This window comes from Dreissena polymorpha, chromosome 5, assembly GCF_020536995.1.
Source record: "Dreissena polymorpha isolate Duluth1 chromosome 5, UMN_Dpol_1.0, whole genome shotgun sequence".
In the NCBI taxonomy this organism is placed as follows: Eukaryota; Metazoa; Mollusca; class Bivalvia; order Myida; family Dreissenidae; genus Dreissena; species Dreissena polymorpha.
The window spans coordinates 111573872-111597659 of record NC_068359.1 but is presented as its reverse complement, the minus strand read 5'-3'; the positions used below and the strand labels follow the sequence as shown (position 1 = coordinate 111597659).

The window sequence follows — 23788 nt, the reverse complement described above, 5'->3', positions numbered from 1 at the left end:
ATGAGCCTTGCTCTAGGAAAGTAGGATGAAATATGAGCCTTGCTCTGGGAAAGTAGGATGAAATATGAGCCTTGCTCTGGGAAAGTAGGATATAATATGAGCCTTGCTCTGGGAAAGTAGGATGAAATATGAGCCTTGCTCTGGGAAACTAGGATGAAATATGAGCCTTGCTCTGGGAAAGTAGGATGAAATATGAGCCTAGCTCTGGGAAAGTAGGATGAAATATGAGCCTTGCTCTAGGAAAGTAGGATGAAATATGAGCCTTGCTCTGGGAAAGTAGGATGAAATATGAGCCTTGCTCTAGGAAAGTAGGATGAAATATGAGCCTAGCTCTGGGAAAGTAGGATGAAATATGAGCCTTGCTCTGGGAAAGTAGGATGAAATATGAGCAGTTTTATCAGAGCTTGCCCATTTAGTTAAAAGTCAATTTGTTATACTTGGTATCATGAAAAATATTACAAATCTATGCTAGAAAATGTATTCTTTACCACTATACCTGAAATTAAAACACATCATAGAATATGATATCTTTTCTTCAGGATCAACGATATCATATGAAATATTTCTGGTGTAACTTCAAATGTTGATTTTATGTTTGTTCTTAAAATCTTTTCAAGGGATTATGTAAACATAATGCTTTAGTTTCTGTTGATATTTCTTATTATATAATAATGGAAGCTAGTATAAATCTGCATTAATTGATTTTTGAGAAACTTCCATTAGCACATTAGTTAACAACAGAAAGTGATCGTCTGCAAATAAATTTTATCAAAATGAAAACATCTTATATTTTTTAGAATTATGAAAGTGGCTATATAATTTTAATTATTTTTCTTTTCTAGGAGAATGGAAGGTGACCTTGACCGTGAACAACCAGCAGGTGGACAGTTGCCTGGTCAACGTGTGTGACCCCTCACAGGTCAAGGTTACAGGTCTCAAAGCCAGCATGACTGGCACACCACACAAGTTTAACAGTGAGTTGCCATAGTAACTTTTACCATATATTAAATGTGTTTTAGCTTTTAAAATGATAGTCAACATGGGTGTCAAGGGCAATTTTCCTGTGACTGGTGTCACTTCAACAGTGAGTTGCACTATAGTTACTTCTTCCATCCATAAAATATTGTGTGTGATCTCAATAAAGTTTGTGTCATAGGTCTTAAGTTCGGTTTAATATTTGCAGTAGTTCACTTTGACCTCTGTGTTACTCCTCACAGTCCAAAATCACTGGTCTGGATGCAAGTTTGACTGGCAAACCTTATTTATTTAACAAATGAGTTACCATTTACTGCTGTTGAATTCAATTGTTTGACACCTATCATATCAAGGAATGCATGAGTTGCACACCCCATAATACAATGCCTTAGTAAACTTTGTAAGGTCAATGCTTACATGATGAGAACATCTCATATGTTTAACTGTCACTTGCCATGGTAACTTTGGCCTCTTTTGCATTCAATTTTTTGTCCCTAAAGGTCAAGCCCAGCCTCAATGGCACACCCAAGTTGAACTGTGAAAAGCCATGGTGAACCTTGACCTCCATTGCATTCAGTGCTGGGGATATCTCATATGTCAGGGCCAGTAGAACTGGCAAAACATATACGTTTTAGTTAGTTAACAAAGTTAACTGTTACCTCTCTTGTATGACCTTGCACAGGCTTCAAGGTCAACATGCATTGCAAACCTCATAAGTTAACCATAAAAATCAATGACATCTGTAACAGTCATATGTTATGTGTGTTTATTTCGTACCCAGCAGGGAGGGATAGAAAATAGTCATTTTGTCAGTTAATGGGTGTTTGTCTATTAGTTTGTATGTATTTATTATTTAAGGCACAAAATTGCATTATTTTCAATGAATTAAATTGAAAATTTAAATATGGCATGTACAAGGCACCTTTTTCATCCCTATAGTGATCCACACCCAGCTGAGTTCCTTGCCCTTGAACATAGCCAATAAAATGGTGGGGGGAATTTTTGAGTAACATTTCGAAAAAAGCTCCGTTTTTATTTGCAATTATTTATTTGAAAAATAATATTTAAAAAAAAAGTACTATCATTATTATTGTTTTATTACTGCCACTTCTATGAACATAAAAAATAGTTGAATAAATTGTATCAAGGGAAGACTCACATGTTTCTTTTATTTTAATTGATTTCATTATCAGCAGTGGAAATTGTCTGCACTAAATGTAAGTTTTAGCATTGTTGTATTAAAAATAACCAAGCTTTTGCCAGAAAGATGTCTTTTAATAAACTAAAATATTTCTCAACAATTTGATTCTATTTACTTTCAATTAACCACAACATAGGTTGTAATGTGGTTCTTTCAATATTTTTTAGTTTTCTTGTTTCTAAATAGTATTTGGGTTTGTAAACAGTAACAAGCTAAATGTTTTATATTCACTAATTATTTTTATGCCACCGAAGGAGGGCATATAGTGATCTGACCATCCGTCCGTCTGTCCGTCCGTCCGTCTGTCCTCCGTCACACTTTGTGTTTAGGTTTCGCGTTTAGGTTTCGAAAAATGCTCTTAACTTCTATGCTTTGGCATGCATGTTAATCTCATGGAGCTGCACATTTTGAGTGGTGAAAGGTCAAGGTCATCCTTCAAGGTCAAAGGTCAAATATATGGCTTCAAAGTGGCGCAGAAGGGGGCATTGTGTTTCTGACAAACACATCTCTTGTTCAATAATAATTGAATTAATTCAAAGAACTTCCAATAAAACCAATAGATATGTGGTTATTTCTTATAATCCTGTACTTATTTTATTAACTGTTTTTTACATGCTTATGTTTAATAAGGGGACCAATAGTATATGTTAATTTTATAATAATATAATTAATTTATTTTTCAAGTGCGTTTGAATTACAGATTTTAGATGAAGACAAATGATGTGTCCTGAAATTAAGTATTTTGAAGTTGTTTTATCAATTTAACTATTATGTATGTGTTATTTTTTTTTAGTTGTATTCACGTTGTATTATTATTAAAATAATAATGCTTTTCTCCCCGTTTTAAGTAAATTGAAACTTAAATTCCCAATTTCATAATAATAGGTCATATTCCCCTAATAGTGAGAAAAAGCATTGAGCAATTGCTTTTCTGATTTCACTGATAATTTACTGTTAATTTTTATTCAAATGAAACTTACTGTATTTCATGGATCAGCAATTATTTTGAATGTGGTAATCTTCAATTTTGACATTTTCACTCTCTATGGGTAATCGGTCAGAGTTTACTTGTAGCTGCTGGTCATTGTAATGGTCAGCTGGCCATACTGAATGGGACAGACTGACCATCCAATTACCATTAAATAATTCATACATTCTTTTACTAACATGCTGTTATTGTCCATTATCATATCTCACTTTCTATAGTGACAAGCGGTAGAGTTTAGTATTATTACACTTTCTGGTGTTTTGGGGTTTCATAAAACTTGTAACAAATTAAGTTGGACGTATTGGTGATGCAAAACAAGTATGTAATTTTTCCTATGTCACAGAAATGTTTAATTATTATTAATTATAAATTAATACTTTGACACATATTTATGAGCCTCATTCTGTTTAAACATGGTTTTATGCATGTACTTAAAGTGTTGTCCCAGGTTTTATGCATGTACTTAAAGTGTTGTCCCAGGTTTTATGCATGTACTTAAAGTGTTGTCCCAGGTTTTATGCATGTACTTAAAGTGTTTTCCCAGGTTTTATGCATGTACTTAAAGTGTTGTCCTAGGTTTCATGCATGTACTTAAAGTGTTGTCCCAGGTTTGCAGACTGCAAAGGCTAACCTGTGACAACTACCTGTAGTAACCGTAGTAACCCCATTTTCCCAGAGCAATCCTCAAATTTGTAAATTGTCTCCCTTTTCCATAATGATAATATAGCGTGATCCCGCAATGTAACATGAAGTCAAATGCAAGAATATTTGTTTTTTTGTATTTAAGTTGACGCTTCCCAGGCTGGTAAAGGTAAACTTGAGGTAGACGTGAGCACAGAGGGCCGGTCAGTATTGTGTAGTCTTAAGGAGTCCCAGCACCAGGTGTACACAGCCAGTTTCACACCACTGTCAGCGGGCCCCTACAAAATAGCCGTCAGCTATAACAAGGCTGAGATTAGAGGTGAGTGGAGAGACAAACAGTTCTAATTGTGAGAACTTTTTTTGTTCTGGTACCAGCGTTCTTTTAGTATGGGTTTGGGTTCTTTATTATTGTGCTTGAGTTTTGGGGCCTTGAGCCTCTCTTGTAAGTGCTTTTTACCTGTGGTCCAGGTGCTCTTTTACATGGGGTCCGATGTTCTTTTACTAAGGGTCAAGTGTTCTTTTGCCTGGGATCCATATTATATTACCTTAGGTGCAGTGTCCTTTGACCTTGGGTACATGTTCTTTTACCAGGGGGGCCATTGTACTTTTACATGGTAGTGCCGAGTTTGTTTACCTTGGGTTCAGTGTCCTTTGACCTTGGGTACATGTTCTTTAAACAGGGGGCCATTGTACTTTTACCTGGGAGTCCAGAGTTATTTAACTGTGGGTCCAGTTATCTTTTCCCTAGGTTCAATTGTTCTTTAACCTGTGGTAAAGTGTTTATTTGCCTGGGTTCAGCTTTCTTTTTAATCCTAGGTCCAGTGTCCTTTCCCCTTTGGACCAGTGTTTTTCCACCTTGAGTTCGTGTTCTTTTATCTTTGGGCCAGTGTTCTTTCACTCTAGGACAGTGCTTTATGTGTTCTGACTAATAAAAGCACATAAAAAATATCTGTCTCTCTGAGTGTATCAAGTTTTTGAAATTATAAAGGCATATTGTTCATTAATTACAGTAAGGGCTGCTGATTGTTCATTAATTACAGTAAGGGCTGCTGATTGTTCATTAATTACAGTAAGGGCTGCTGATTGTTCATTAATTACAGTAAGGGCTGCTGTTTCATTAATTACAGTAAGGACTGCTGATTATTCATTAATTACAGTAAGGACTGCTGATTGTTAATTAATTACAGTAAGGGCTGCTGATTATTCATTAATTACAGTAAGGGCTGCTGATTCATTAATTACAGTAAGGACTGCTGATTATTCATTAATTACAGTAAGGACTGCTGATTGTTCATTAATTACAGTAAGGACTGCTGATTATTCATTAATTACAGTAAGGGCTGCTGATTCATTAATTACAGTAAGGACTGCTGATTATTCATTAATTACAGTAAGGACTGCTGATTGTTCATTAATTACAGTAAGGGCTGCTGATTCATTAATTACAGTTAGGGCTGCTGATTATTCATTAATTACAGTAAGGGCTGCTGATTGTTCATTAATAACAGTAAGGGCTGCTGATTATTCATTAATTACAGTAAGGGCTGCTGATTATTCATTAATTACAGTAAGGACTGCTGATTATTCATTAATTACAGTAAGGGCTGCTGATTCATTAATTACAGTAAGGACTGCTGATTATTCATTAATTACAGTAAGGACTGCTGATTGTTCATTAATTACAGTAAGGGCTGCTGATTCATTAATTACAGTAAGGGCTGCTGATTATTCGTTAATTACAGTAAGGACTGCTGATTCATTAATTACAGTAAGGACTGCTGATTATTCATTAATTACAGTAAGGACTGCTGATTGTTCATTAATTACAGTAAGGGCTGCTGATTATTCATTAATTACAGTAAGGACTGCTGATTGTTCATTAATTACAGTAAGGGCTGCTGATTCATTAATTACAGTAAGGGCTGCTGATTATTCATTAATTACAGTAAGGGCTGCTGATTGTTCATTAATAACAGTAAGGGCTGCTGATTATTCATTAATTACAGTAAGGGCTGCTGATTATTTATTAATTACAGTAAGGACTGCTGATTATTCATTAATTACAGTAAGGGCTGCTGATTCATTAATTACAGTAAGGACTGCTGATTATTCATTAATTACAGTAAGGACTGCTGATTGTTCATTAAAAACAGTAAGGGCTGTTTTTGACTGATATTGTTTGTTTGTGTGTGCAGTGTGCAGGCAAGTGTTATGCTGTGTGTTCTGTTTTCAGGGATACTCGATTACTCTGAGATATATGAAACAGGTAGACTGGTCATATGTTGGTTTAACCTCCATGCAACAATGCAGTAAATTAGTGTCTACTAATGGTGACAGATGTTGCTTTGTTGCATTGGAGTTAAATGGTATTCATTTTATATACAGTGCAGCTCTATTCAGAGAATTTAAAGAATTATTTGTTAAATTTGTTATTCATTATCACCCTGTAATTTTTCTGTGCATTTGTTTACTACATTTTTTTTGCAAATCTATATTTACAAACATTGTCTGTGATTGAAAATTTATTATTTGTCATTGTTGTTAAGACTGGTATTTAAACTATAGTTTTTACAGGCATATTTATCACTAGTGTTTCAAATATTTGTTAAAAAGTGTTTTTTTCTGCATAATTCACATATTTCATAACTATAAATTAGAGCTGCACTGCTGTTAGCAAAAACAGTTAACAGTCTAACAAAACATAATTCACTGTATGAATGTATGGTTTGTAACATTCTTAATTTCACTGATATGTGTGCTCATTACCTTAGCCCAACTTATTCCATATAACACCTGAAATATTGTAACCCAACTTTAAAACATGTATACGGGTGGCCTGATATGTTTTAGAAGTATTAGTTTTTATTAATGCAGATATATATTGTTAAGTGTACTTATTTCATTATTGTATTTTATTACAAATATAATATATAATCTTACATAATATAATATTCTTATTCATGTATTGGTTTATTTCTTTAATAGGCAGTTACTATGTTGGTATACATGCAGTAATTATTACAGGTTTACTAAAACATTTAGATTTTATTTTGCACCCTTTGCTTTAATTTTCAATAATATTTTCACTCATTATAATGTAAAAAATTATGTAACACTTAAATGATTTCCACAAAACAATCCACGCCTCTGAAAGTATTTAACACTATATAAAGCTTGAGTAAATAATGTAAATGCATTTGACTTTTGTATCTATTGAACATTTTTCAATCGGATACAACAGTCTGATTTATATCAGTTGAGCTGCTAGAACAAGTATAATAATTGTGTGCATGCTAACATATGTGTACAATAGTTAAAGAAGTGTTAATGCAAAGTATAAACATCTATGATGAATTAAATTTCAGTAGTTTTGTTAATGTCCTAAGAATATTTTTTGAATTCACCCTCATTCCAGGAACATTGTTTAACCAGGAACACATATGGTTTAACCAGGAACATATATGGTTTAACCAGGAACATACATTGTTTAACCAAGAACATAGATTGTTAAACATCGTAGTTCAGGCTCATTAGAAAAAATGGTGTTAGATCTCTAATAAGACAGGTCCCTGATTCTTGATTCTAGGTGATGTCCCAATAGATCTCTAATAAGACAGGTCCTTGATTCTTGATTCTAGGTGATGTCCCAATAGATCTCTAATAAGACAGGTCCTTGATTCTTGATTCTAGGTGATGTCCCAATAGATCTCTAATAAGACAGGTCCCTGATTCTTGATTCTAGGTGATGTCCCAATAGATCTCTAATAAGACAGGTCCTTGATTCTTGATTCTAGGTGATATCCCAATAGATCTCTAATAAGACAGGTCCTTGATTCTTGATTCTAGGTGATGTCCCAATAGATCTCTAATAAGACAGGTCCTTGATTCTTGATTCTAGGTGATGTCCCAATAGATCACTAATAAGACAGGTCCTTGATTCTTGATTCTAGGTGATGTCCCAATAGATCTCTAATAAGACAGGTCCCTGATTCTTGATTCTAGGTGATGTCCCAATAGATCTCTAATAAAACAGGTCCTTGATTCTTGATTCTAGGTGATGTCCCAATAGATCTCTAATAAGACAGGTCCCTGATTGTTGATTCTAGGTGATGTCCCAATAGATCTCTAATAAGACAGGTCCCTGATTCTTGATTCTAGGTGATGTCCCAATAGATCTCTAATAAGACAGGTCCCTGATTCTTGATTCTAGGTGATGTCCCAATAGATCTCTAATAAGACAGGTCCCTGATTGTTGATTCTAGGTGATGTCCCAATAGATCTCTAATAAGACAGGTCCCTGATTCTTGATTCTAGGTGATGTCCCAATAGATCTCTAATAAGACAGGTCCCTGATTGTTGATTCTAGGTGATGTCCCAATAGATCTCTAATAAGACAGGTCCCTGATTGTTGATTCTAGGTGATGTCCCAATAGGTCCAGGTGTAGAGGAGCTGCACAGACAGGCCGTCTTCTCCACCTCTATGAAACCCCACCACGACCACTACAAAATATCTGCTTCATGTACGTACATTTTATTTAGTACAAAAAAATGCTTCATATAGATATTCACTACAAAATAACTGCTTCATGTATTTATTCACTACAATATATCTGCTTCATGTAGGTATTGACTACAAATATCTGCTTCATGTACGTATTCACTACAAAATAACTGCTTTATGTAGGTATTCACTAAAAACTAACTGCTTCATGTAGGTATTCACTTTAAAATATCTGCTTCATGTAGGTATTCACTACAATATATCTGCTTCATGTAGGTATTCACCATGAAATATCTGCTTTATGTAAGTATTCACTACATAATAACTGCTTCATGTAGGTATTCACTACAAAATAATAACTGTTTCATGTAGGTATTCACTACAAAATAATAACTGCTTCATGTAGGTATTCACTAAAAAATAACTGCTTCATGTAGGTATTCACTTCAAAATATATGCTGGTGTAGGTAGTCACTACAAAATAACTGCTTTGTGTAGGTATTCACTACAAAATAACTGCTTGGTGTAGGTACTCACTACAAAATAACTTCTTCATGTAGATATTCACTACAAAATATATCTGCGTCATGTAGGTATTCACTACAAAATAACTCCTACATATAGGTATTCACTACAAAATATCTGGCTTATGTAGGTATTTACTACAAAATAGCTGTTTTATATAGGTATTCACTAAAAATAACTGCTTTATGTAGGTATTCACTAAAAAATATCTGCTTTGTGTATGTATTCACTACAAAATAACTGCTTCATGTAGGTATTCACTTCAAAATATCTGGTAGTGTAGGTATCAACTACAAAATGTATGCTTCATGTAGGTATTCACTACAAAATAACTGCTTCATGTAGGTATTCACTACAAAATAACTGCTTCATGTAGGTATTCACTACACAATTTATGCTTCATGGAGGTATTTACTACAAAACTACTGCTACATGTAGGTATTCACTACAAAATAACTGCTTCATGTAGGTATTCACTACAAAACTACTGCTTCATGTCTATATTCACTACAAAATAACTGCCTCATGTAAGTAATCATTACAAAATCACTACAAAATAACTGCTTCATGTAGGTATTCACTACAAAATAACTGTTTCATATAGGTATTCACTACAAAATAACTGCTACATGTAGGTATTCACTTCAAAATAACTGCTACATGTAGGTATTCACTTCAAAATAACTGCTACATGTAGGTATTCACTACAAAATAAGTGCTGCATGTACGTATTCACTACAATATATCTGCTTCATATAGGTATTCCCTACACAATATCTGCTTTATGTAGGTATTCACTACAAAAAAACTGCTTTTTGTAGGTGCACATTATTGAATAAGCACTACATGTAAGTTTTCTCTACAAAATATACGGATAAGGTCGTTCTTCTCTGCAAAATAACTTCTTCGTGATTATAAACTATGATATTTGATGTAGGTATTTACTGAAAAATAATTGCCTTATATAGATGTTAACTACAAACAGATTGATCTATGTAAGTATTAAATACAAACTGACTTTTGGTGTAGGTTTTCACTCCAAAATTACTGCTTGGTGTTAGCATTCACTTCAAAATGACTTTTACATGTTAGTATTCTGTGTACCAAAAAATCTACGTGTTTAGGTTTTCATTTCAAAATATACTGGCTTAAGTACATTTTTTCTACAATGTTACCACTTCATACATGTGTTCACTACAAAATATACTGGCTTAAGTACATTTTTTCTACCATGTTACCACTTCGTACATGTGTTCACTACAAAATATCCAGTGTAGTTGATAGTTCTTATTGATCCTCTGTCAGGGTGCAACCCTAATGTCTTTCCTTTGATACCAAAGACAGGTCCTTACCCTGGAAGTGACCTCAACAGTGTTTGTATAAGTCTATGTTGACCTTTGCTCTAATTATTGCTGATCTTCAATTCTGCCATGTATGTTAATACCCACCACCATGTAGAAAAGGGGGGAATACTGTAATTGCCATCAATGTCTGTTTGTCTTTCTGTTTGTCCATCTAGCTGGTGACCAAAAATTGTCCCGAGTATTTCATCTACAATTTTTGAACATCCGTATTTCAAACTTGCAGGAATTGTTCCTCATAATATGAAGTTTTGCATGTGCCATTGTGTTCATCCTAGGTTAAAAATTATCCAAGTTCTGCCTCATTTTCAACTTGTACATAATATAACAACATGCCCTTTGATAATTGTGGTATTCAAATTTAAATATTTAAAAAATTGAAGAAGTTGTCAACTTTTATTAGGTAGTTTGATCTCATTTGGGAAGTGCAGTGGACAATAACTGTTACTCTCGCTCCAATATTTTTAGAGTTATTGCCCTTTATTTATTTTTGTACTGAAGTTTTGTCCTTATCATATCTCGAAAACTTACAGTGGTATCAACTTGAAACTTAATAACTCTTGCTTGGTACTAAACTAACTTGGTACAAAATAGATATGACTGTCATCCATTTTTGTACCGCATGTAAATTGGCAGAAAAATCAGTTTTCCAAATAACAACTATTTATGTTTTATCCTTTAATTCTCACCAGGTGATTGGCAGATAGACTACCTGACAGGTGGCCCTATAGACCTGTACATCGGGGACACTGCAGACGTCCGTGTGTATAGCATGCAGGATGGCACAATCTGTAATACGCCACATCTCATTGGTGGGTATCTCTAAAGGGCCACATCTGATTGGTGGGTATCTGTAACGTGCCACATCTCATTGGTGGGTATCTGTAACATGCCACATCTCATTGGTGGGTATCTGTAACATGCCACATCTCATTGGTGGGTATCTGTAACATGCCACATCTCATTGGTGGGTATCTGTAACGTGCCACATCTCATTGGTGGGTATCTGTAACATGCCACATCTCATTCGTGGGTATCTGTAATGTGCCACATCTCATTGGGGGTATCTGTAATATGCCACATCTCATTGGTGGGTATGTTTAATGTGCCACATCTCATTGGTGGGTATGTGTAATGTGCGACATCTCATTGGTGGGTATGTGTAATGTGCCACATCTCATTGGTGGGTATCTGTAAAGTGCCACATCTCATTGGTGGGTATATGTAAAGTGCCACATCTCATTGGTGGGTATTTGTAAAGTGCCTTATCTTATTGGTGGGTATGTGTTAAGTGCCACATCTTATTGGTGGGTATGTGTAAAGTGCCACATCTGATTGGTGGGTATCTGTAAAGTGCTATATCTCATTGGTGGGTATCTGTAAAGTGCCACATCTGATTGGTGGGTATCTGTAAAGTGCTACATCTCATTGGTGGGTATCTGTAAAGTGCTATATCTCATTGGTGGGTATCTGTAAAGTGCTATATCTGATTGGTGGGTATCTGTAAAGTGCTACATCTCATTGGTGGGTATCTGTTATGTGCCACATCTCATTGGGGGTATCTGTAAAGTGCCACATCTCATTGGTGTGTATCTGTAAAGTGCCACATCTGATTGGTGGGTATCTGTAATATGCCACATCTCATTGGTGGGTATCTGAAATATGCCACATCTCATTGGTGGGTATGTGTAATGTGCCACATCTCATTGGTGGGTATCTGTAAAGTGCCACATCTCATTGGTGGGTATCTGTAAAGTGCCACATCTTATTGGTGGGTATCTCTAAGTGCCACATCTCATTGGTGGGTATCTGTAAAGTGTCATATCTCATTGGTGGGTATCTGTAAAGTGCTATATCTCATTGGTGGGTATCTGTAAAGTGCCACATCTCATTGGGGGTATCTGTAAAGTGCCACATCTCATTGGTGTGTATCTGTAAAGTGCCACATCTCATTGGGGGTATCTGTAAAGTGCCACATCTCATTGGTGTGTATCTGTAAAGTGCCACATTTCATTGGTGGATATCTGTAAAGTGCCACATCTCATTGGGGGTATCTGTAAAGTGCCACATCTCATTGGTGTGTATCTGTACAGTGCCACATCTCATTGGTAGGCATCTGTAAAGTGCCACATTTCATTGGTGGATATCTGTAAAGTGCCATATCTCATTTGGGGTATCTGTAAAGTGCCACATCTCATTAGTGGGTATCTGTAATGTGCCACATTTCATTGGTGGATATCTGTAAAGTGCCACATCTCATTGGTGGGTATCTGTAAAGTGTCACATTTCATTGGTGGATATCTGTAAAGTGCCACATCTCAATGGTGGGTATCTGTAAAGTGCCACATTTCATTGGTGGATATCTGTAAAGTACCACATCTCATTGGGAGTATCTGTAAAGTGCCACATCTCATTGGAGGTATCTGTAAAGTGCCACATTTCATTGGTGGGTATCTGTAATGAACCACATTTCATTGATGTGTATCTGTAAAGTGCCACATCCCATTGGTGGGTATCTGTAAAGTGCCACATCTCATTGGTGTGTATCTGTAAAGTGCCACATCTCATTGGTGTGTATCTGTAAAGTGCCACATCTCATAGGGGTTATCTGTAAAGTGCCACATCTCATTGGTGTGTATCTGTAAAGTGCCACATCTCATTGGTGTGTATATGTAAAGTGCCACATCCAATTGGTGGGTATCTGTAATATGCCACATCTCATTGGTGGGTATGTGTAATGTGCCACATCTCATTGGTGTGTATCTGTAAAGTGCCACATCTCATTGGTGTGTATCTGTAAAGTGCCACATCTCATTGGTGTGTATCTGTAAAGTGCCACATCTCATTGGTGTGTATCTGTAATGTGCCACATCCCATTGGTGGGTATCTGTCATATGCCACATCTCATTGGTGGGTATGTGTAATGTGCCACATCTCATTGGTGGGTATCTGTAAAGTGCCACATCTCATTGGTGGGTATCTGTAATATGCCACATCTTATTGTAGGGTATGTGTAATGTGCCACATCTCATTGGTGGGTATCTGTAAAGTGCCACATCTGATTGGTGGGTATCTGTAATATGCCACATCTTATTGGTGGGTATGTGTAATGTGCCACATCTCATTGGTGGGTATCTGTAAAGTGCCACATCTCATTGGTGGGTATCTGTAAAGTGCCACATCTCATTGGTGGGTATCTTTAAAGTGTCATATCTCATTGGTGGGTATCTGTTAAGTGCTATATCTCATTGGTGGGTATCTGTAAAGTGTCATATCTCATTGGTGGGTATCTGTAAAGTGCTATATCTCATTGGTGGGTATTTGTAAAGTGTCATATCTCATTGGTGGGTATCTGTAAAGTGCTATATCTCATTGGTTGGTATCTGTGAAGTGTCATATCTCATTGGTGGGTATCTGCAAAGTGCCACATCTCATTGGTGGGCTTGATTTTGTATTTGTGCGGAGTTTCCACTGTGTTGAATCCTTTCCTATCAGATACACACTTTGTCTTATAAAAAGTTCCATATGTTAAAATGGACCGAATGTCATCAGTGTGAGCACTACTTATCAAGATCAGAATCAAGGTCACCATGGCGTAGTGCAATCCAGCTAAAATAAAAAGATTAAAATTAAGATCAGAATCCTTCATTGGCCCTTTTGGTCTTCAACTCTATGTGAGATGGGTTCGGGAAATTTCTCAATGTCTTGTTGTGTCCAACATGGGTTATTTTCCTGACATACAAGTACATTTGCATGTGTCACATCGCTACTACATTTTGAGTGAGCCAAAATGATCTTTAAGTTTAAACTTATTATGATATAGTTAACATTATTATATACTTTTGCAGATAATATTATTTTTGACCTAAGTTTATGCATAGACAAGTAAGCAAAATTTGTATATCAGTAAACCTGTTCAAACTGTAATATAATAACTTATACACATATAACATCTTACAGCGGATGTGACGAACGCTCCACCAGGTGGCCAGTTGGAGGCAGAAGTCCAGTATGGAACATCTCGGTTCCCTGCAGATGTATGTAGTATTACCATACATTGAACTATGGAGAATACAAAGTCAGTGTTGAATAAAAATACAGTTTATTTATCATGGCATAGAAATTTGATATGGAGTTATTGAAATAATTAATCATAAGATTGTCTTATGAAACCATTTTGTTCTATATTTATGATAATTTTGGTATGAAGTGTTGAGGAAATGTCACCTAATTTGCTTTAAATCTGACAGCTTAAAGTAAATACAATTTTGGAAAAAATTAAAAGATCCATCAAGAATTAACAGGCTGATTTAGTCAGAATGAAATTTATTGTTATTTAATTCTTGCTAATTGTTGCAGGTGATAGCTGACAAGCCGGGTCTGTATAAGATTGTATTCAAGCCCCGCGGACCTGGCACATACAGGATATACATCATTTACAACCGTAGGATTGTCAAAGGTATGAACAGCTTTAGAGTTAGACTAGAGTCATAGTGGTGGAATGAAAGTATGAGCTGCACTCTCGTATAACAGGGCTTATTGCAAGTACCTAACATGTCTCAGACAGCACAGGCTAATCAAGGACAACACTATCTGCCTGGACTGGATTTCATTTCAAAGAGACGTTATTTAAATAAAATCTTCCATAAAATTGGAAAATGTCTTCCCTGATGAGAACAGCACATGTTAATCTGGACAACATAACACACATAAATGTCTTCCCTGATGAGAACAGCACATGTTAATCTGGACAACATTACACACATAAATGTCTTCCCTGATGAGAACAGCACATGTTAATCTGGACAACATTACACACATAAATGTCTTCCCTGATGAGAACAGCACATGTTAATCTGGACAACATTACACACATAAATGTTTTCCCTGATGAGAACAGCACATGTTAATCTGGACAACATTACACACATAAATGTCTTCCCTGATGAGAACAGCACATGTTAATCTGGACAACATTACACACATAAATGTCTTCCCTGATGAGAACAGCACATGTTAATCTGAACAACATTACACACATAAATGTCTTCCCTGATGAGAACAACACATGTTAATCTGGACAACATTACACACATAAATGTCTTCCTGATGAGAACAGGACATGTTAATCTGGACAACATTACACACAAATGTCTTCCCTGATGAGAACAGCACATGTTAATCTGGACAACATTACACACATAAATGTCTTCCCTGATGAGAACAGCACATGTTAATCTGGACAACATTACACACATAAATGTCTTCCCTGATGAGAACAGCACATGCTAATCTGGACATAATTACACACATTAATGTCTTCCCTGATGAGAACAGCACATGTTAATCAGGACAACATTACACACATAAATGTCTTCCCTGATGAGAACAGCACATGTTAATCTTAACAACATTACACACATAAATGTCTTCCCTGATGAGAACAGCACATGTAAATCTGGACAACATTACACACATAAATGTCTTCCCTGATGAGAACAGCACATGTTAATCTGGACAACATTACTCTGATGAGAACAGCACATGTTAATCTGGACAACATTAACCTGATGAGAACAGCACACGTTAATCTGGACAACATTACACACATGCAGCAGCTCAGTTATCTCAGAGAAAGGCTCATATAATTGTGTAGAATATACCTTGCCATGAATGTGAGTACCGGCATACCGGATCCACTTAGAAAGTTTGTAATGAATCTCAGCATAGGAGAAAATTACAAGAAGCTGTGTTATATGAACTTAAGAAACAAGAAGCTGTGTTCTATGTTCTTCAGAAACAAAAAACTTTGCTCTATGAACTTACGAAACCAAGAGCTGTGTTCTATGAACTTACAAAACCAGTAGCTGTGTTCTATGAACTTAAGAAACCAGTAGCTGTGTTCAATGAACTTTAGAAACCAGAAGCTGTGTTCTATGAACTTTAGAAACCAATAGCTGTGTTCGATGAACTTATGAAACCAGTAGCTGTGTTCTATGAACTTTAGAAACTGTTAGCTTTCTTTTGTTCTATAAACTTAAGAAACCAGTAGCTGTGTTCTATGAACTTTTGAAACCAGTTACTGTGTTCTATGAACTTTAGAGACCATTAGCCTTCCTGTGTTTTATAAAATTACGAAACCAGTAGCTGAGTAATATGAACTTTAGAAACTAGTTGCTGTGTTCTATAAACTTCAGAAACGTATTCAAAAACCAATAGCTGTGTTCTATGTACATCAGAAACCAGTAGCTGTGTTCTATGAACTTAAAAAACCAATAGCCTTGTTCTATGAACTTAAGAAACCAGTACCGTTAGCTGTGTTCTATGAACTTAAGAAACCAGCAGCTGTGTTCTATGAACTTTGGAAACCACTGTAGCTGTGTTATATAAACTTCAGAAACCAGTAGCTGTGTTCTTTGAACTTCAGAAACCAGTAGCTGTGTTCTATGAACTTTATTAATCCGCCTTGTATATGTCAATAAGAGAACTATCCCACTAAGACAACAGTTTTGAAGTTTTTACCAGTAAGGTATTTTTATACAAATAATAGTGTACACTTAGGAATAGATGTATTTAATTGCGTTACAGATTTATGAAGACATTTGAACATATTGAAATAGGAAAGTAATATTTTTACAATATGTTAAGACAAGAAGACCATAATAAATCCATTAAATATTGTGATATAATTTGTTGGATTAAGTAAATGCCTGTTCTTGACTTTGATTGGCTAGCTGACAGGAACAAAGTGGTCTAATTTGCTATATTTGGGGTCTGTGGGGATCTGAACCAAGTAGTAAATGATCTTGTTATCATTCTGCAGGATCCCCATTCATCCAGGAGATTGCTGAGCTGACCTCACCCTCAGCGGAGGGGCCAGGGCTACATAAGGGTGTGGTGTCAGAGCCTGCTACCTTCAAGATGGACGACCGAGGCTTCCCTGGAGAAGTGGCGGTCAATATACAAGGTCTGTCTTGTCTTGTACAGGCAATGGGTCTCTTTCCTTTTGGTTTAATTAACCACTGGTGGATGGTAAGAATGATTTCACTGCTGATAATGTTTATGCAGTTTAATTATTTCTATACTTGTTTGTAGCATGTTGAGTATATGGAAACAGAAACGAATCTTTTTTTAGCTTACCTGAGCACAACATGCTCCTGTTGCGCTATAAGGATACTGTGTCCATCATATGTCTGTGGGTCTGTAAACTTTTTGTTTAAACAATTTCTCCTAAAAGGGTGGGACAATTTTCATGAAAGTTCGCAGGAATATTAAATGGAAGATTCTTTACGAGAATTGTTCTAATCATATCGGGCTGTTGAAAAATTAGGTCAATGTGGCCCAAAAAGAGATTTTACATTTCTTAGACACAAGACACAGGGGTTAAATGATTGGTATGAGAATTGCATTGTGGTCTTGTAAGTAATATATTTTAAGTATATCCCTTGGATAAGAACTTATTCAGAAAGTACCTTTTTAAAATAATTTTGTATGAAACCACAAACCCCAAGGCGTTCATGTTTGGCATGTAGCCGGAAACCTTCATGGCCATGTCTTTCATATTTGACATTGGGTATGATGTTCAGGTCCTCTGGGAAGTTTGTTCAAATTATGACCCAGAAATTAAAAAAGTCCTTGCCTCAGGGGTCATCAGTTTAACATAGACTTTTATATGGAATCCTTTAAAAATCTTCTTGTGTGAAATTTCAAAGGCCAAGGCTTTCATACTTGGTGTGTAGGATCATCTAGATAACCTCTACAAAGTTTGTTCATATTTTGATGTAAGATTAAAACAGGCCCAAACCAGTGTCGCCAGCTTTACCAAGACTTTATAAGAAAAAGCTTTAAAAAAAATCTTCTCTGAAATGGTAAAGCTCATTGCTTTCATATTTGTCTTGTGTCTCTACACACAAATCAAATAATGCCCCTGTGGTCAACAGTCAAGTGGTGGACATCAGATTAACATTGACTAATTAACGGAAAATCTTGTGTGAAAATAACATTGCCTGTTGCTTTCATGTCTGGTATGTAGCATCATCTAGAGGTCCTCTACAAAATGTATCCAAATCATGCCCCTAGTTACAAACTGACAACACTTTAGGGGTCAGGTTTGTCATATTAACATAAAGCAAAATAAATGGTAAAATCTCTAAAACAGGCCAACAGCATTGGTATTTAGTATGTAACATCAGGTAGAAATCCTCCACAAAGTTTTTTTCAAGGAATGCCTCTTGAGTCAAAACTGGCAGCAACCCTGATGGAACATGATTAATATAGACTTATTTTGCAAAATAACATAAACAATCGTCTGTAAAATAACAAGGCCTAAAGGTTTATATATTGTGAGGTAACATGCCAGAGTTGTCCTCTACTAAGATTGTTCAATATTGGCCCCTGTAGTAAAAAGCAGCCCCAAACCAGGGGTCTAGAGTATTATACATCTGAGCTAAAATTTCTTAGGTGAGCGTTCAAAGATCCTCATGTTAAATTGTTAATTACTACTATTCACCAAATAGTTGAAGCGTACAAACAAATTCTTATCATTATGCAATATCATTGACAGATTAATACTTTAATTCATTCAAAGGAGAATGAATACACAATCACTGTACACAAAATCATTAAGACAATGATTATATTTACATTAACATTTGATTTCTGAAGATTATTTTGAAACAGAAGGGCGTGATCCCCTTTGTAGGACCTCACTTCCCGATTACCGGGCGGGTTTCACAGAACCCCGACCAGACCCACACTGTTCAGTATGTGCCGGAAGAGGTTGGTATTCATCGGATCAACATCAAACTGGACGGGAAAGACATCAAAGGTACCAATGAAAAATAACTTTGACTTCGTTACTTTATGTACTGTGATGTATAGAATGCGTATCAAGAAATAGAAGAACATGTTGTACCGAGTATACAATATAATATAATATACTGGTAATTGAATATTTACTATGACATTTTTCCATAATAGTATGATATGGGTATAAAGTAATTTAAAGGAGAGTGACTTTTTTCTGTTCAAATGATTTAATTCGAATTCATTTAAATATACAACATGAGTTGCATATAAACAAAATAAAAATACATTTATTACATTGAATTTGGGTGATTGCATATTAGGCGGGTTGTTTCTTGTTTTTCCTGTTGGTTGCCACTGACTACAAAAGAGAATGACTTCTTAAGATACAGCTCAACAATTTTCTTGGACTCATCATGCATTATTTTCCTTCAAACTGATAAAATTATGTATAAATTGTGAGGAAGGTCATAAATCATTAATTTTTCTTTGATCTTATGAAGTTAGATAATCATGAGATGTCATGAGCACAATGGAAATGGTAATAACATCATGCCATGTCAATGGTTATAACATAATATATAACAAATTCAATGATAAACACAACTGGATGACAGTAGTTAATTACTGTAAACTAAGCCCATGTTATGCTCTCCTCTTTCAGGAAGCCCGTTCCACCCCAAGATAGTTGACCCCACCAAAGTGGGTGTGTCTGGGGGGTGGGGACCAGGGGGTCAGGAAAGGATCCCGCTGTATGTAGACAAGGAGAAACACCTGCCATTTGAGGCTGTTAATGCTGGGCCAGGTTTGTACAATGATTTTATTTAAGAAATAATTTAATTTTTGTTAATTGCTGGTTATTGTGATACTTTCAAACAGTTTGGAGTTCTGATGGATAAGAATTAAACAACAAAGGCCAGAACCCGAATGGCGTTTTTACCAACATCGGTACAACAAACTGTTGTTTATTACTCCAATAATCAGCCATTGGCCATTAGTTATTTGTATTCTACAAAGAATGTATATATAATTTGTTAGCATAAAACTATATACTATTGGAATTGAAACCCTGCCTTTTTTCAGCAAACAATAAAAACACATGCAATTTATAGACTTCTAAACAACAAAACAATTAAACATTATGTCAACTTTATTAATGCACATTTATTGCATACTTTCATAACATTTGACCCCTCCATTATTTAAAGAGAACTAATTTCATTACATTTGCCTACATTGTACTTATATTACATTTCCACTACTCTGTTTTTTCAAAAGCCTTCATTTTACATGCATAACACTTGACACTTTTGTGATTTGAGGTGAGCTGACTGCACAAAATTTGCCTCCATTTGCTTGCTTATTATTTGCCCCTGCCTGTTATTTCAGGAGAGCTGACTGCATAAGATTTGCCTCCCTTTGCTAGTTTATTATTTGCCCCTGCCTGATATTTCAAGAGAGCTGACTGCATAAGATTTGCCTCCCTTTGCTAGTTTATTATTTGCACCTGCCTGATATTTTAGGAGAGCTGACTGCATAAGATTTGCCTCCCTTTGCTAGTTTATTATTTGCCCCTGCCTGATATTTTAGGAGAGCTGACTGCATAAGATTTGCCTCCCTTTGCTAGTTTATTATTTGCCCCTGCCTGTTATTTCAGGAGAGCTGACTGCATAAGATTTGCCTCCCTTTGCACCCTTATTATTTGCCGCTGTCTGTTATTTCAGGAGAGCTGACTGCATAAGATTTGCCTCCCTTTGCTCCCTTATTATTTGCCGCTGTCTGTTATTTCTGGAGAGCTGACTGCATAAGATTTGCCTTCCTTTGCTCGCTTATTATTTCCCCATGCCTGTTATTTCAAGAGAGCTGACTGCATAAAATTTGCCTCCATTTCCTCACTTATTATTTGCCCCTGCTTGTTATTTCTGGAGAGCTGACTGCATAAGATTTGCCACCCTTTGCTCCCTTATTATTTGCCCCTGTTTGTTGTTTCTGGAAAGCTGACTGCATAAGATTTGCCTCCCTTCGCTTGCTTATTATTTGCCTCTGCCTGTTATTTCAGGAGAGCTGACAGCATAAGATTTGCCCCCCTTTGCTCACTTATTATAAGCCCCTGTCTGTTATTTCAGTAGAGCTGAATGCATAAGATTTGCCACCCTTTGCAAGTTTATAATTTGCCCCTGCCTGTTATTTCAGGAGAGCTGACTTCTTAAGATTTTCCTCCCTTTTCTCGCTTATAATTTGCCCCTGCCTGTTATTTCAGAAGAGCTGACTGCATACGATTTGCCTCCCTTTGCTTGCTTATAACTTGCCCCTGCTTGTTTTTTCAGGAGCGCTGACTGCAATAGATTTGCCTCCCTTTGCTCCCTTATTATTTGCCCCTGTCTATTATTTCAGGTGAGCTGACTGCATAAGATTTGCCTCCCTTTGCTCCCTTATAATTTGCCCCTGCTTGTTATTTTAGGAGAGCTGACTGCATAAGATGTGTTTCCCTTTGCTCCCTTATCATATGCCCCTGCCTGTTATTTCAGGAGAGCTGACTGCATAAGATTTGCCTCCCTTTGCTCCCTTATTATTTGCCCCTGCCTGTTATTTCAGGAGAGCTGACTGCATAAGATTTCCCTTTCTTTGCTCCCTTATTATTTGCCCTTGTCTGTTATTTCAGGGGAGCTGACTGCATAAGATTTGCCTCCCTTTGCTCCCTTATTATTTGCCCCTGCCTGTTATTACAGGAGAGATGACTGCATAAGATTTGCCTCCCTTTGCTCTCTTATCATTTGCCCGTGCCTGTTATTTCAGGAGAGCTTACTGCATACGATTTGCCTCCCTTTGCTTCCTTATTATTTGTACCTGCTTGTTATTTCAGGGGAGCTGACTGCATAAGAATTGCCTCCCTTTGCTTGTTTATTATTCGCCCCTGCTTGTTATTTCAGGAGAGCTGACTGCATAAGATTTGCCTCTTTTTGCTCCCTTATTATTTGACCCTGCCTGTTATTTCAGGAGAGCTGACTGCATAAGATTTGCCTTCCTTTGCTCCCTTATCATATGCCCCTGCCTGTTATTTCAGGAGAGCTGACTGCATAAGATTTGCCTCCCTTTCCTCACTTATTATTTGCCCCTGCCTATTATTTTAGGAGAGCTGACTGCCAATGTGCATGGCCCCAGTGAGAAGGTCCCAGTGACAATAGACGCTCGAGGTGACGGCAAGCACACCGTCATCTTCACACCAAAACAAGAAGGTTGTATATTGTCTCATTTTCAATTTGAATTTTTCAAAATGGATGAATGACCTTACTTTGAAGAAAACTTATTGTTTTGTCCATTCAACCTTGGGTGTATCAATATAGATTATAACATAATGTCATCAACAGCTTAAAATGGTAATACAATAATAACTTTCAAAATGCTACTATGACACAACCAATCAAGTACAGATGACAAGTTTTAAAACTTTAATTATACAACATAACAATCAACACAAAGTGTATTTTTTCAAGTTAAGAAAAATAGCTACTTATAACTGGATGAAATAAAGATCTTAAGTGCCTTCCAACATACATGATGTTTTAATAATTCTAATGTGTGGCCTTTTTTCTTAATGCTTCTTTCAAACAAAGGTTATATTCATAATTTCCCTGTCATTTGTTTATTGTCTAATAGATTTAAATGTGCAATTTTGTTAATTATTTGGTTAACTCCATATGAACTTTACATAATTGTCAATTGTTACATTTTGTAAATACTTATTTGAGACGAAATAACTTTATTTGTATGTCATTTTATTAGCAGTCAATAGGCCTTTGAATACATCTGTTGAAAATCTATAGAATATTACCCATGTCATGCATAAATGCATTTTATATAAATATATTTCTCCAATGCAGCACCTGCCCAGCCTGTGCAAGTGGGCAGTATGGTGAGGCAGTATGGTGAGAATGTTCTCATTATGGTAGAGGGTAGCTCCTGACTAGACTGCACAAGTGGGCAGTATGGTGAGAATGTTCTCATGACGGTAGAGGGTAGCTCCTGACTAGACTGCACAAGTGGGCAGTATGGTGAGAATGTTCTCATTATGGTAGATGGTAGCTCCTGACTAGACTGCACAAGTGGGCAGTATGGTGAGAATGTTCTCATTATGGTAGAGGGTAGCTCCTGACTAGACTGCACAAGTGGGCAGTATGGTGAGAATGTTCTCATTACGGTAGAGGGTAGCTCCTGCCCAGCCTGCGCAAGTGGGCAGTATGGTAAGAATGTTCTCATTATGGTAGAGGGTAGCTCCTGACTAGACTGCACAAGTGGGCAGTATGGTGAGAATGTTCTCATTACGGTAGATGGTAGCTCCTGACTAGACTGTACAAGTGGGCAGTATGGTGAGAATGTTCTCATTACGGTAGATGGTAGCTCCTGACTAGACTGCACAAGTGGGCAGTATGGTGAGAATGTTCTCATTACGGTAGAGGGTAGCTCCTGACTAGACTGTACAAGTGGGCAGTATGGTGAGAATGTTCTCATTATGGTAGAGGGTAGCTCCTGACTAGACTGTGCAAGTGGGCAGTATGGTGAGAATGTTCTCATTATGGTAGAGGGTAACTCCTGAATAGACTGTGCAAGTGGGCAGTATGGTGAGAATGTTCTCATTATGGTAGAGGGTAGCTCCTGACTAGACTGTGCAAGTGGGCAGTATGTTGAGAATGTTCTCATTACGGTAGAGGGTAGCTCCTGACTAGACTGCACAAATGGGCAGTATGGTGAGAATGTTCTCATTATGGTAGAGGGTAGCTCCTGACTAGACT

At 36.5% G+C, this 23788-nt stretch overlaps 1 protein-coding gene across 2 annotated transcripts in view; it reads left to right on the top strand.

The window, feature by feature from the left end:
- Nucleotides 1–23788, top strand: part of LOC127882247 (filamin-A-like) — a 98756-nt gene that overhangs the window by 41211 nt on the left and 33757 nt on the right. The window contains exons 10-20 of one of the 2 annotated variants that reach the window (XM_052430785.1): nt 843–974; nt 3952–4125; nt 8225–8326; nt 9801–9827; nt 10886–11005; nt 14154–14230; nt 14553–14652; nt 17017–17160; nt 18895–19020; nt 19663–19803; nt 22130–22234. In XM_052430785.1, coding sequence (XP_052286745.1) covers nt 843–974; nt 3952–4125; nt 8225–8326; nt 9801–9827; nt 10886–11005; nt 14154–14230; nt 14553–14652; nt 17017–17160; nt 18895–19020; nt 19663–19803; nt 22130–22234 — 1248 coding nt within the window. The remainder of the gene's footprint in view (nt 1–842; nt 975–3951; nt 4126–8224; nt 8327–9800; nt 9828–10885; nt 11006–14153; nt 14231–14552; nt 14653–17016; nt 17161–18894; nt 19021–19662; nt 19804–22129; nt 22235–23788) is intronic. The other variant, XM_052430786.1, reaches the window with a different exon arrangement.